General features: G+C 38.2%; 1 protein-coding gene across 4 annotated transcripts in view; it reads left to right on the top strand.

Annotated features, from left to right (window-relative positions):
• The window catches only part of SAV1 (salvador family WW domain containing protein 1), a 35938-nt gene that overhangs the window by 13427 nt on the left and 6501 nt on the right, over positions 1-16010 (top strand). For 3 of the 4 annotated variants that reach the window (XM_016926053.3, XM_016926054.3, XM_063793378.1), the window contains 2 exons: positions 11093-11363; positions 15261-15404. In XM_016926053.3, coding sequence (XP_016781542.1) covers positions 11093-11363; positions 15261-15404 — 415 coding nt within the window. Of the gene's footprint in view, positions 1-11092; positions 11364-15260; positions 15405-15633; positions 15789-16010 lie in introns of those variants that run through there. The other variant, XM_016926056.4, reaches the window with a different exon arrangement.

Genomic DNA, 16010 nt, shown 5'->3' with positions numbered 1-16010 from the left:
AACTTTTAATACTCTCTAAACCTGTATAGTTTTTGTTTTTGTTTTTGAGACGGAGTTTCGCTTTTGTTGCCCAGGCTGGAGTGCAATGGCACGATCTTGGCTCACCGCAACCTCTGCCTCCTGGGTTCAAGTGATTCTTCTGCCTCATCCTCTCGAGTAGCTGGAATTACAGGCATGTGCCACCATGCCCGGCTAAGTTTGTATTTTTAGTAGAGATGGGGTTTCTCCATGTTGGTCAGGCTGGTCGTGAACTCCTGACCTCAGGTGATCCACCCACCTCGGCCCCCCAGTGCTGTGATCACAGGCATGAGCCACCGCACCCGGCCCTTGTATTGTTTTTAATTACTATAAAGGCTTTTGTTTTTAGGCAGGGTACAGTGGCTCACGCCTGGAATCCTAGCACTTTCGGAGGCTAAGACAGATGGATCACCTAAGGTCAGGAGTTGGAGACCAGCCTGACCAACACGGTGAAACCCCATCTCTACTAAAAATACAAAAAGTAGCCAGGCATGGTGGCAGGTTCCTGTAATCTCACCTACTCGGGAGGCCGAGGCAGGAGAATCGCTTGAACCTGGGAGGTGGAGGTTGCAGTGAGCTGAGATTGCACCACTGCACTTTAGCCTGGGGGACGAGGCTAGACTCTGTCTCAAAAAAAAAAAAAAAAGGCAGCTTTTGTTTTTAATAATGCAGTATTTAGAATTTTGTTTCTATTATATATTTCCTGAGGGAAACTCTGTTAGCCAAAATATTATGGCTTTTATAAGTAACTCATATAAGTACACTGAATTGACTATACATTAGAAAAAATTGTTACATTGTTATGCTTGGTTTTGGCTGTAAAGCATTTTTAACATAATGAACATATTAGAATGTAAAGTAATTTTGTGTTTCTACGATGTGATATTAAAGTCATTTGCTGTGTACATGTGTTTCATACATTGGCTTCTTTTCCGTTTAAATATTTTCTCTTTAAGTACTGAAGTTGCTTAAACTATACGTATTAAACTTTCAATTGCAGTTTAATAGAAGCCTAAGGTCAGTTTCACCAAAAGGCTTGTTTTGTTCTGTTTTATTGTCACCATCTTTTAAAAAATTGTATGTTAGCTTTCTTTTGAAAGGGTACCGAACAAGGGTGATCTTTATTCTGTTTTTGTTCTTACATCCTTTTTGCCAGAATACTGCATAGATAATGTTGTGTACTTTCTATTGCATAGGTTCCAGTGACATATAATGACTGATTTGTCTGTGATGTTAAGATGCAGCCATGGGTACAGATGTCAGCTTAATTCATCCATCATCATGAAGTTCTCCATAAGCCTTTTATCTGTTACTGGTTTTTGGCAGCCATTAATGATCATTGGCTAGCACTATTACAGGCATACCTCATTTTATTGTGCTTTGCTCTATTGTGTTTCGCAGATACTGTGTTTTTTACAAATTGAAGGTTTGTGGCAGTCCAACAGCACGTGCTCATTTCATGTCTCTGTGTCACATCTTGGTAATTCTTGGAATATTTCAAACTTTTTTCATTTCTGCCTGTTATGGTGATCTGTGATCAGTGATTGCTCATGTTACTATTGTAATTGTTTTGGGGCATCACAAGGAATTGCACTTGTGTGCAAACTAAACTAAAATAAGAAGTGGAGCCTGATGAGGTGACTGCATTGCTGCTGGTCTCATGATAAAACTTGAACAGATGAGTTGCTTTTTATGGATGAGCAAAGAAAGTGGTTTCTTGAGATAGAATATACTCCTGGTGAAGAAGCTGTAAATATTGTTGAAATGACTAATGATTTAGGATATTAAATAAATTTAATTGATAAAGTAGCAGTGGAATTTGAGAGGATTGACGCCAGTTTGAAAGAAATGCTACTGTGGGTAAAATGCTGTCAAACAGCATCACATGCTACAGAAAAATCTTTCATGAAAGGTAAAGTCCATTGATGGAGCAAACTTCATTGTTGTGTTTAAGAAATTGCCACAGCTATCCCAGCCTTCAAACACCACCAGCCTGATCAGTCAGCAGCCATCAATATGGAGACGGGACCCTCCACTAGCAAAAAGATGCTGTGAACTCACTAAAGGCTCAGATAATCATTAGCATTTTTGTAGCAATAAAATTTTTTTTATTAAGACCTGTACTTTTTTTAAAGATATAATGCTATTGCACACTTAATAGACTGCAATATATTGTAAAATATAACCTTTTTTTTTTTTTTGAGATGGAGTCTCACTCTGTTGCCAGGTTGGAGTGCAGTGGCACGATCTCGGCTCACTGCCACCCCGACTTCCCAGGTTCAAGCGATTCTGCTGCCTCAGCCTCCCGAGTAGCTGGGACTACAAGTATGCGCCACCAGGCCCAGCTAATTTTTGTATTTTTAGTAGAGACAGGGTTTCACCATGTTGGCCAGGATGGTCTCGATCTCTTGACCTCGTGATACACCTGCCTCGGCCTCCCAAAGTGCTGGGATTACAGGTGTGAGCCACCGTGTCCGGCCGTAAAGATAGCTTTTAGATTCACTGGGAAACAAAAAAATTCACGTAACTCGCTTTATTGCAATATTCACTTTATTGCAGTAATCTGGTACCAAACCTGAAATATCTCCAAAGTATGTCTAAGTGTTGCAAATTTTGATACTTGAATTCTGTCATTTCTTCTTTATTAGTTGGAATATTATAATTAAGGACTTTATCAATTATTTGGTTGCTGTTCATATAGGAAAGAAGGGTTAAATGCTAGATCTTTTCCTTTGTTTGCTATTTCAGAATGATGAATTGATACCTTAGCCACCTACAAAAGTAACCATGAACTCATGGATTTTTAACGCCAAGCTTTATTTGGATTTTATCATTTTTTTATTAATGTTTATTTTCTGTTCTAGGATTCATTCCAGAGTGTACTGCATTGCATTTCATTGTTGTATGTCTTTAGTCTTATTTAATCTATGCTAGTTTCTCAGTCTTTTGTTTTTTATGACCTTGACAGTTTTGAGGAGTACAGAACGTTTTGTAGATTGTACCTCAATTTCAATTCTTTTTTTTTTTCAGTTTCTTTTTTTTTAGACATCTCCCTCTGTCACCCAGGCTGGAGTGCAGTGGCGCAATCTTGGCTCATTGCAAACTCCACCTCCCAGGTTCAAGCAGTTCTCCTGCCTCAGCCTCCTGAATAGCTGGGATCACCGCCACGTGCCACCACGCCTGGCTAATTTTTGTATATTCAGTAGAGATGGAGTTTCGCCATGTTGGCCAGGCTGGTCTTGAACTCTTGACCTCAGGTGATGCACCCGCCTTGGCCTCCCGAAGTGTTGGGATTATAGGCGTGAGCCACTGTGCCCAGCCTTTTTTTTCCATTTCAAAAGTCTGATGTTTTTCTCATGTTCCATATTATCATGTATTTTCCCTGACCCAGAAGCCATTTCTCCAGGATGAGCTGGTAGATTTTAAGATTTTTATACTTAGTTTTAATTATTGGTGTGGTAATTCCTTTTGATGTTTAAATTGCTGCTTCTTTGGTGGCAGGAGCCCTTTCAATGTTGGTTCCTTTTTATTTCTCTTTGCTTTCTAATGTGACTAGATGTTCCAGGCTCATATTGTGCATTTTCTGCCTCAGTCCTGTACTCAACCATTCTAAGGATCCCTGGTTCCTTTGGATGGGGAAGTAGTATTCAGGGGTTGCACGCTTGTACTCATTGCTATTTGGTGGATTAATGCTTGTAGACCTTTTCAATGGACATATCTGGGAAATATGTTTTGTTGCTTTCTGGAAATAGAAATTCATTATGAGTTCATACTGTTGGCAGTTTAAGATTTCCAAGTTTTTACTTTTAGCTTTTTAAAAAAATGTTTAATTGTGATAAAATACACATAAGAAAATTTACCATCTTAACCATTTTTAAGTGTACAGTTTGTTGGCAGTAAGTACATTCACATTGAGCTACCTTCTTTTTGCCTTAGGTTTTTATTTTTTTCTCATACTGAAAATCTTGGTTCCTGTTGACAATTATGTAACTATTCATTTGCTTTATCTGTAGCATAACTAGCTTTAAAAATAGTGTCATCGACAATATGATTACTGAATAAAACAGAAGATTTATTTGCAGTTTATTTTTTAAATTTAGGATATTTCCCGATGAGGAAGTACAATTTATTGTGTTGAAAATTCTCTTTGGGCCGGGCACAGGGGCGCATGCCTGTAATCCTAGCATACTGGGAGGCCGTGATGGGAGGAATGCTTGAGTCTAAGGGTTTTGAGACCAGCCTGGGCAACATAGTGAGACCTTGTCTTTACAAAAAATAATAAATTAGCCAGGCTTGGTGGTGCATGCCCCTAGTCACACCTACTTGGGAGGCTGAGGTGGGAGGATTGCTTGAGCCCCAGAGGTTGAGACTGCAGTGAGCCGTAATTGTGCCACTGCACTCCAGCCTGGGTGACAGAGTGAGACCCTGTCTCAAAAATAAATAACAATAAATAAGTAATACATAAAATTCACTTTGAATTAATATTTCTGACGTATGCTTTAGCTGCTTCATGTACTCTTAGATTTGTTTACTTCATTTTGTTTTCACTTTTTAGGGATTGCTTTATCTAAATTTTGATTTAATTTTGTTGTAAGTTACATAGGATATTTAAAAGATTGCAAAATCAAAATGGTAAAACAGAATACATTTAGAAAATTAATTCTACTCCTGTCCTCTTCCACCCCATTTCCTTCCTCCCCCTGTAAATACCCAATTTTATTAATTTTTGTTACATACTTCATTGCAACACTTTATGAAAATAGATACAAATACATATATATGTAAAATATGTATTCATATTCTCTTTCATATGTATTGTTTTAGGTTTCTGTAGCTGTAAAACACATTACTTCCAAACTCATTGGCATAAAACAATAAACATTTATTATCTCAGTTTCTGTGGGTCAGGATTTTGGAAGCGGCTTAGCCAGGTCATTCTGACTCAGGATCTCATGAAGTTGCAGTTCACACACGTCAGCTGGGGCTGCAGTTATCCGAAGGCTTCGCTCTGGCTGAAAGATCCATTTCTTTCTTTCTTTTTTTTTTTTTTTTTTGGAGACAGAGTCTCTCTCTGTTGCTCAGGCTTGAGTGCAGTGGCGCGCTTTCGGCTCACTGCAACCTCCATCTCCCAGGTTCAAGTGTTCTCCTGCCTCAGCCTCCTGAGTAGCTGGGACTACAGGCATGTGCCGCCACGCCCAGCTAATTATTTGTAATTTTAGTAGAGATAGGGTTTTGTCGTCTTGGCCAGGCTGGTCTCAAACTTCTGACATCAGGTGGTCCATCCACCTTGGCCTCCCAAAGTGCTGGGATTACAGGTGTGAGCCACTGCGCCCGGCCAAAAGATCTGCTTCTAAGTTCACTCACAAGGCGTTAGCAGGAGGCTTCAGTTCTGGCTGAAGGCCTCAATTCCTCACTCATGGGCTTCTCATGATATGGTATCTGGTTTCCCCCAGAGTGAGTGATGAGAGAGCAAGTACGCTTGACCAAGGCAGAAGCTGCACGGTCTTTTATATCCTAATCTCAGAAGTCACACACCATCCTTTCTGCCATAAACTACTGGTCACACAGACAAGGGTGTGAATCCCAGGAGGACAGGGATAATTGGGGCCCAGGTTCACCTTACTGGCTGGCTACTACATATATGTATATATGGTGGTGTACTGTCCAGACTCTTTTTTCACATCATACATCCCTAATATTATTCCAGGGCAATAAATAGAAATCACCTTCATTCATGTTTACAACTATATAATATAGTACTCTGTTCTGTGCGTGTAATAGTGTAATCATCCAGTTTGCTATTATTGGACATTTGGTTGATTTCTAGCCTTTTGCAACTATAGATGTTGCTGCAGTGACTAGCCTTATGCATATGCATTGTATATTGCATTTAAATAAAAACAGTTTCTTAAACCACATGCCAATAACCTGTATTTATCCATACACTTACATATCCTTCTTTAGAATCTGAGTTTGAATTGAAGCATTTACCTTAATTTTAAAGTTTCTTCTAAATTACCTTTTGTCAGTGGGGTCTGTTTCATTTGCCTTTCTTTAAAGGTAAACTTGATGTTTTCATTTTGCCTTAGTTTCCAGCCAACTGTAATTTTAAAAGCTCTTCAAAGTCAGCTGGAAACTTTTGACTAGTAGATGTTTTGCTCTGGCATGGTACTCCTTCACACCTCAGTGGTCACCCAGTCTTTCTTATTTTGACCATTCTGAGATATTCTAAATTTGGCAGTTAGGGCCTTGGGTTGACTGGCAGTCTTCTGTTAACACACTAACTTTTCATTTAAATGCTGTATCCTTGTACCTTTCAGGCACAGGGATTCAAATTTATGTTAAAATTTTGTCTGGGGTGCAACTGTTACAAATAATGAGGATTAATAATAGTATGAACCACATACTGTCTTCCTAGGACTGTGTTAGAACATGCACCAGCAATGATAATACATCTGTATTTGCTGCCTAGTGGCTAACAGATTTACTCTCTTGATTATAAAAAACACCTTCGTTTCAGAACTAGTAAAATGTGGGAGTGAAAGAGGCAAAATAAGTCCAAAAATCAAGGAAAATATTTATGCAGTTTCTGTCTCGTTGATGTGTGTATCTCCTCCACTAATACTACACTGTCTTTATTACTGCAGCTTATTTATTTAACACTTACTATGTGCTTTATTCTGTAGACACTGTTCTAGAGACTGGAGATGTATCTGTGAACAAAACAAAGATTCCCGTCCTAAGAATCTTCTTTGTGGGATTCTTGTAGGTAAATAAACAAACTAAAATTATATAATAAGTTAAAAGGTTAAAGTGCTTTTTAAAAAAGTAAAACGGTAAGTAGAAGCTCAGCAGATGTAGATTGCCACAGTAAGAATAAGCTTCACTGAGACATTTGAGAAGAGGCTTGAAGAGGGTGAGAGTGAGCCAAGAGAATATCTGAAGGAAGAATCTTCTAGGGAGAATAAACAGCCAGTACCTGCCGTGTTCGAGAACAGCATCCAGGAGGTGAGTGTAGCTGGAACAGAGTGAGCTAAGGGTAAAAAAAATAGCAGCTTAAGTCAGAGAAGAAATGGAGGTCTGATCATCAGTAGGGCTTCATATTGAAAGTTATACAAGAGATAACTTTCATCAAGTAATGAGACAGTAAAGATAACTTGTACCAAATATCAAGGAAAAAACTTACTGAGCTCAGCCAGTATCACCAACCTGTGGTGAACCAAATAAATACTTCTTGTTTTAAGCCACTGAGTTTCAGGGTGATTTGTTATACGTATGCTATTAGTATTCTTTTTTTTTTTTTTTTTTTTTTTTGAGACGGAGTCTTGCTCCGTCGCCCAGGCTGGAGTGCAGTGGCGCAATCTCGGCTCACTGCAACCTCCGCCTCCCAGGTTCACGCCATTCTCCTGTCTCAGCCTCCCAAGTAGCTGGGACTACAGGCGCCCGCCACCACGCCCGGCTAATTTTTGTATTTTTAGTAGAGATGGGGTTTCACCGTGTTAGCCAGGATGGTCTCGATCTCCTGACCTCATGATCTGCCCGCCTCGGCCTCCCAAAGTGCTGGGATTACAGGCATGAGCCACCGCGCCCGGCCAACTATTAGTATTCTTGTGTGAGAATAAAATTATGCAGCCAGATTATTCTTTTAAAAAATATAGTAAATTTAACTTTTTTCAAGTTACACAGTTCTGAGTATTAACATATGTATAGATTTCATGTAATGCCTGCGTAATGAGAATATAGAACATTTCAAACACCCTCTAAAATTCCCTTAGGTTGTCCTCTTATAGTCAACTCCTGTCCCTCACCTCCAGTTCCTAGCAATCACTGTTTTCTGTCCTAGTAGTTTTGTGTTTGGAAGAATCTCGTAAAAATGGAACTGTACAATTTGTAGCCACTTGAGACTGGCTGCTTTCCCTCAGCATGATACTTCTGAGATTCATCTTTGAGATTCTTGCATGTACCAATAATTAGTTCCATTTTATTCCTGAGTAGATTTCACTGTACAGTTGCACCATAGTTTGTTTATCCATTCTGTTAAAGGACATGTGTGTTGTTTCCACTTTGGGGCAAATATGAATACAGTCATTGTAAATATCCACAAATAGGATTTTGTGTGAAGATGACTTCTCATTTCTCTGGGGTAAATATTTGGGAATGGGATTGCTGTAGCGTGTGAAAAGCATATGTTTAACTTTATAAGAAATTGCTAAGCTGTTCTCCAGAGTGACTGTAGCATTTTGCATCCACACCAGCAGTGTATGGGCATTCCATTTGTTCTGTATCCATGTAAGCACTTGTATTGTCAGGTTTTGTTTGGTTTTTTTGGCCATTTTCATAGATGTGTATTGTCATTTCATTATGGTTTTAATTTGCATTTCTCTCACGGCTAATTATGATCCTGAGCATTTTTTCACGTGCTATTTATCATCAATATGTTGTCTTCGGTGAAGTGCCTGTTAAAAATTCTTACCCCCTTTTTTTTTTAACTGGGTCGTTTTGTTTTCTTCTTCTGTTTTTGTTTTGAGAGAAGGGGTTTCACTCTGTTGCACAGACCGGAGTGCCATAGCTGTTCACAGGCATGATGATAGTGTGCCACAGACCTGAAATCTTGGGCTCAAGTAACCCTCCTACTCAGCTTCCTGAGTAGGTTGAACTACAGGTGCGTGTCACTGCACCAGGCTCAGGGTTGTTTTCTTAATGTTGAGTTTTGAGAATTCTTTGTATATTCTAGGTCAAAGTTCTTTGGCTAATAATGTGATTTGCAAACATTTTCTCCCCGTTTACAGCTTGATTTTCTTTCTCTTAGTGTCCTTCACAAGCGTTTTTAATCTTGACAGAGTTCAATTTAATCAGTATTTTTTCTTTATGAGTTGAACTTTCAGCATCATGGTAAAAAAAAAAGTACTCTTTATCTAAACTCAACTCATGAAAATTTATTCTATTTTTTTCTTGTAAAAGCATTATAGTTTTAAATTTAGATATATGATCTATTTTGAGTTAATTTGTATGTAAGGTGGCAGGTATAGGTTGTGATTAGGTTTTTTGCATATGGATGTCCGGTTGTTGCAACGTCATTTGTTGGAAAAACCTTTCCCTGCTATTGCCCTTTCACCTTTATAAAAAAATCAGTTGACCATGTCTGTGTGGGTGTTCTTCTGGATTCTCTGTTCGGTTCCATTTATCTATTTGTCTGTTCTTCTGACAATACCATACTGTCTTGATTAATGTAGCTTTATAGTAAGCCTTAAAAATCAGGTAGTGTGAGTCCTTCAGCTTTATCCCTTTTTCAAAAAAATTGTTTTGGCTACTCTAGTTCTCTTTTGCCTTTCAGTATACATTTTAAAATCTGTTTAATAACTATCTGTATCTACAAAAACTTCATGGAATTTTTTTTTTTTTTTTTTTTTTTTGAGACGGAGTTTCACTCTCATTGCCCAGGATGGAGTGTAATGGCGCGTTCTCAGCTCACTGCAACCTCTGCTCTCGGGTTCAAGCAATTCTCCTGCCTCACCCTCCCGAGTAGCTGGGATTACAGGCATCCGCCACCACGCCCGGCTAATTTTTGTGTTTTTAGTAGAGACGGGGTTTCACCATGTTGGTCAGGCTGGTCTCAAACTCCGGACCTCAGGTGATCCGCTCACCTCGGCCTCCCAAAGTGCTCGGGTTACAGGCGTGAGCCACTGCGCTTGGCCGGAATTTTTATTGGAATGACAGTAGTCTCGCTTTATCCATGGTTTTGCTTTCCACAGTTTCAGTTACCTCTGCAACTGCAGTGTGAAAATTGATGAATATGGTACAAGATCTTTCAAGAGAGAGGGAGAGAGATTACATTCACCCAGTTTTTATTATAATAATTGTTCAGTTTTATTGTTAATCCCTTACTGTGCCTAATTTATAAGTTAAACTTCATCATAGATACGTGTGTATAGGAAAACACACAGCATACACAGGGTTAGGTACTATCTGCAGTTTCAGGCATCTACGGGGGGTCTTGGAATGGATCCCCCCATGGATAAGGGGGGACTCCTATAAAGATAATTTCAGGAGAATTGACATCTTAACTTTATGTCGAATCTTCCAATTCATTAATGTGATAGGTTTTTTATTTCTTTCATCAGTGTTTTGTAGTTTTTAGCATATGGATCCTGCACAATTCTTTGGAGCTATTATAAATGATATTATCTCAATAACTTTTGTTTCCAGTTGTTGTTTGTTAATATATAAATATTAATTTTTGTATGTTGACCTTAACCCTGCTACCTTAAGCTTACTTAATAATTCTAGGGCACAGCCAGATTACTTTTAAGAATTTGTAACCGGGAATGGTTTTACAAGTTCATTTTTGCATTTTTTTTAAAGCTGAAATGTCAAATCTTTAATCAGGGGAAATTTTCTTTTTCCCACTTTTCTTTTGGCAGTATACATACTTAAGTAGCTTTACTGCTACAGGTTGATTATCCCTTACCCCAAAATGCTTAGGACCAGAAGTGTTTGAGATTTTGGATTTTTTTTTAATTTTGGAATATTTGTATATACGTAATAAGATATCTTGGGAAGAGATCCCAAATCTGAACATGAAATTCATTTATATTTCATATATACCTTCTACACATAGCCTGAAGGTAATTTTACATAATATTTTAAATAATTTTGTGCATAAAACAAAGTTTTGACTGAATTTTGACTATGACTCATCACATAAGGTCAGGTGTGGAATTTTCTGCTTGTGGCAACATGTCAGCTCTCGAAGTTTTGGATTTTGGAGCATTTCAAATTTCAGATTTTTGGATTAGGGATGCTCAACCTGTTGTTAAGTGTTTGTATGGCCTGTTGATGGAAGCATCAGCCAAAAAACCCTCTACTAATTTCAAAGTCTAGTTCCTCCCCCTTTTTATAATTCCTTAATAGTAATACTGACTAGTTTTATGAAAACCATCATAATGGGCATAATCATGAATTTAAATAGAAGAGTACAATCAGGATAGTTAATGTTGTGACTTTGCTAGCTGGTACATTTTTTGCATTGAATAATTATTCTGTTTCTTCTCTATCATTTTCTCTTTCCCCGTAGGTATTGGGAGAGTTGCTGCTACATCTTTAGGAAATTTGACTAACCATGGTTCTGAAGATTTACCCCTTCCTCCTGGCTGGTCTGTGGACTGGACAATGAGAGGGAGAAAATATTATATAGATCATAACACAAATACAACTCACTGGAGCCATCCTCTTGAGCGAGAAGGACTTCCTCCTGGATGGGAACGAGTTGAGTCATCCGAATTTGGAACCTATTATGTAGATCACACAAATAAGAAGGCCCAATACAGGCATCCCTGTGCTCCTAGGTACAGTATCAACTTTATTTTCAACTTTTTGTTTCGGGATTGTCTAATGTTGGATTTTGAACTGATATTTTCATCTAAGAGAATAGCATCCTAAAGCTTGAGATTTGAAAGCCTTATATTTCAAAATTTACATTTTTCTCTGGACATACATTTAGTAATAAATGACTTTAATAAGTTAAAAAATACTTTTCTCTTTAAAAAAACCTCAAAAACAAGATCATTGTTCTTATGATCAGATTCTGCTGTAGTAATGCCAGAATGTTTTTGTTATAGGTGTCCAGAAAATTAAATAATTAAAGCTTCTGCCTTCTTACACTTAAATTTTTACAAATAATACAGACCTACCCCCTAAGTCAGAATGTACAATTGAATTATAACATTTTGCTGTTTATTCTATTTCAGACATGATTGTATGTTCTGTTTCTTGCTATTACTAGACAAGAAAGTGAAAACTGGGACTGAACAAAACATCCCATTTCTGTTTAATAAATATAGCCAGTAATTCTTTGTGCTGTTTTGATTGATACTGGGCTGGGTAGATCTGCTTTGTTGCCAGACTTTTAGCCCTGTGCTGCCTGATAGCCAGTTGTCACATGTGGCTGTTGAGCCCTTGAATGTGATTAATATAAATTGAGATGTGCTGTAAGTGTAAATACACACTGGATTTCAAAGTACATAAAAGCTAGTATTAGTTTAGTAATGAAGTTGCAAATATTTCAAATTAACCACATTTGAGCTTCAAAAGCTGAGCCACAAGATTAAAAATGAGTAAAATATCATCTGCATTTTGATAAATGTTGCTTAGTGTCATCTGGCATAATACAGTTTTTTGGTTATAGTGGACATTTGTATTTTCTTAGAACCATTAAAATAGTTATGAAAATGTGTTTTAGTATTATCAACTGGAAAACTAAGCTTTATCATTATTGTGTTGTTTTTAATTATTTTACATATTTGGATTTATTAATTCAACTTTGAAAATCTGTTTTTTCCCATGATTCCATGTAGTGGCACCCAATCAGTGTTTATTCAACTACTGAGGTGGTTGTCCTTTGAAAGAATCAAACCTGTGGTGTGGTCATCAGGTGGCAATGATTGTTGCAGTCCAGATAACCAGATTTGAGAGTTTACTTTTCTGTTTGTTGACATGGTTTGGCTCTGTGTCCTCACCCAAATCTCATCTCAAATCGTAATCCCCATGTATCAAGGGAGGGACCTGGTGGGAGGTGATTGAATCATGGGGGCCATTTCCCCCATGTTGTTCTGGTAGTGAGTTCTCACGAGATCTGATAGTTTAAAAGTGTGTGGCAGTTCCCCCTTCTCTCTCTCTCCTGCCACCACGTAAGATGTGCCTTGCTTCCCCTTCACCTTCTGCCATGATTTAAGTTTCCTGAGGCCTCCCAATTATGGAACTGTGGGTCGATTAAACCTCTTTTCTTTATAAATTACCCAGTTTCAGGTAATTCTTTATAGCATTGTGAAAATAGACTAATACAATCATCATTAACCTTATGTTATTACAGAACTTTAATAGTTTTTTAAAAGCAATTTCATAATTAGTTAATTTACTTCTCTCAACAACTTGGTAGAAGTTGAACAAGAGAGAATAAACGCTGCCCTTAAGCTCACATATGTAGTATTAATAGTTGTCTGGTTGTCTATCTTAGGCCAATCCTTATACAAAATTCTTGACTTACATTAGGTCATTTAATCCTGAGAACAACCACCTGTGGTATGAATTTATTATTCCACTTTTACAAGTATGGAGGCTGAGGCTTAGGGATAGGAGGAGTTTTGCTTACATTTACATAGTTTGTAAGTGTTAAAGCTGAGGTTCAAATCCAGGCGTACCTGACTTCAAAGTCCCAATTCTTCTTCACCCCCAGTTGTACTATCAAAGAACATTTTCCTTTGAACCTATTTAGGAAAGAAGAGTTGAAGATAGAATTCGGTTCCATTTGCATATTGATCTTTTAAAATTGTTCACCACAGCATAATCTAACCTTATTTTAATCCCAGTTTAGTAAACAGTGACCTTTTCTAATATACACATGCATTTTTTTCTCCCCATTGTTATATATACACCACATTTTCTTTTTTTTCTCCCTAACTTTTATTTTAGGTTCAGGGGTACACGTGCAGGTTTGTTACATGGGTAAATTGCATGGCTTGGGGATTTGGTACAGATTATTTTATCACCCGGGTAATAAGCATAGTGTCTGATAGGTAGTTTTTCTTTTCTTTTTTTTTTTTTTTCTGAGATGGAGTTTCACTTTTGTTGCCAAGGCTGGAGTGCAGTGGCGCGATCTCAGCTCACCTCAACCTTCGCCTCCCAGGTTCAAGCAATTCTCCTGCCTCAGCCTTCCGAGTAGCTGGGATTACAGGCATGCGTCACGAAGCCTGGTTAAGTTTTGTATTTTTAGTAGAGACGAGGTTTCTCCATGTTGGCCAGGCTGGTCTCGAACTCCCAACCTCAGGTGCTTCACTGCCTCGGCCTCCCAAAGTGCTGGGATTACAGGTGTGAGCCACCACGCCCGGTCCCTGATAGGTAGTTTTTCAATCCTCATGCTTCTCCCATCCTCTGCCCGCAAATAGGCCTCAATGTTTATTGTTCCCTTCTTTGTGTCCATGTGTACTCAGTGTTTAGCTCCTACCTGTCAACATGTGGTATTAGTTTTCTCTTCCTGCATTAATTCACTTAGGATAATGGCCTCCAGTTCCATCAGTGTTGCTGCAGACGACATGCTCTTGTTCTTTTTTATGGCTGGGTAGTATTCCATGGTGTCTGCATACCACATTTTCTTTATCCAGCCCACCATTGATGGGCATTTAGGTTGATACCGTATCTTTGCTATTGTGAATAGTGCTGCAATTAACATATGCACACGTGTTTCTTTATGGTAGAATGATTTCTATTCCTTTGTAGAAATAGTCCCATTAATGGGACTGCTGGATTGAATGGTAGTTCTAAGTTCTTTGAGAAATCTCCCAACTGCTTTCCACTGTGACTGAACTAATTTATATTCCCACCAGCAGTGTATAAGCATTCACTTTTCTTTGCAACCATACCAGCATCTGTTATTTTTTGACTTTTTAATAATAGCCATTCTGACTGATGTGGAATGGTATTTATTTCATTGTGCTTTTGATTTGCATTTCTCTAATAAGCAGTGATGTTGAGCATTTTTTCATATGCTTGTTGGCCACATATACACATAAATCTTTATGTTTGAAGGTGCAGACCCCTTTCAGTCTAAAATAGACCCTTTTGGCCGCTTCAAGTTCAGCTATTAACCTTCAGGTGGTTCAGTGCTTTCCTTACACTTTCCCATATAATATCTCCACTCCCCACAGCATACACAGGCTATTAGAACTAAAGTATGGTCTTTTTTTTTTTTTAATCTCTGTGACTTAAAATAGGTTCTGATCAACTCTGACTCCCATATGTTCTCTTGAGTTGGTAAAAGTTGAAAAGTTATCTGCATTGGATAGAGATACTTCAAACACAATACTCACTGCTGCGTCACTACATATCCTGACCCCCATTTTCAGCCTACAGGAGGAAGGAAACATCCTTTCTTAGAAACTGTCAACCTTTCTGATATGAATTTACAGCTGATGACTATTTCTTGTGGGAATTTACTATTCTAGTTTTAAGCCTTTGTATAAAGGTTAAAACTTAGTTCTAGCTTTTTCATATCCTCCTTTGAACCTGTTTTTGAAAAGACTAAATACCAGCCAGAAGAAATATCTTAAAAATACATTATCTTTTAGGTGGTGTAAGTCAGTTTGGACAGAAGGCACACTGAAAAATGCTTAAGTATTATTTGTTCTTTATAATTTCTTGTTTAGATTTTAAGACCTTTATCCTAAAGAATGTCACTCCTTTCTTCTTAGTGTACCTCGGTATGATCAACCACCTCCTGTCACATACCAGCCACAGCAAACTGAAAGAAATCAGTCCCTTCTGGTACCTGCAAATCCATATCATACTGCAGAAATTCCTGACTGGCTTCAAGTTTACGCACGAGCCCCTGTGAAGTAAGTACATTTACAGCACAAATTTGTTTGAGGAGTGAGTGAAGGGCTGAATGGAGTCTCTGGGCTGCTCGATCCAAGTAGTGTGCCATATTTTACTCTTAATAATATTCGGCTTCTAAGTAATACTTGACTTGAATAAAGGATGTCATAGTTTATAATGTGTGAAAATCATTAATTAGAAATATTAGTTCTTCAGACATTTATAGAATCTTCATTTCTTTGTGTGCAGGCCTCTGCTATTAGGGATACAGGTAAGAAACTTATATTCTCATAGGAGAAGATTAATTTGTAAATAAGTGATACAGTACTTGTGATAAAAGTAAGGACCTGGGCTTGGCACAGTGGCTCACACCTGTAATCCCAGCACTTCGGGAGGCTGAGGCAGGAGGATCTCTTAAGTCCAGGAGTTCGAGACCAGTCTAGGCAACATAACGAGAGCCCCATTTCCACAAAAAAATTTTTAAAATTAGCCAGGCTTTTTGCATGGTCTGTAGTCCCAAGTACTTGGGAGGCTGAGGTGGGAGGATAGCTTGATCTGAGGAGTTCAAGTTCAGCCTGAGCAACATGGCAGGACTCTGTCTCTATAAAAAATTTAAAAATTAGCAG

This window comes from Pan troglodytes, chromosome 15, assembly GCF_028858775.2.
Source record: "Pan troglodytes isolate AG18354 chromosome 15, NHGRI_mPanTro3-v2.0_pri, whole genome shotgun sequence".
In the NCBI taxonomy this organism is placed as follows: Eukaryota; Metazoa; Chordata; class Mammalia; order Primates; family Hominidae; genus Pan; species Pan troglodytes.
Note: the sequence above shows the minus strand (reverse complement) of the source record. Positions and strands in the feature narration are given on the sequence as shown.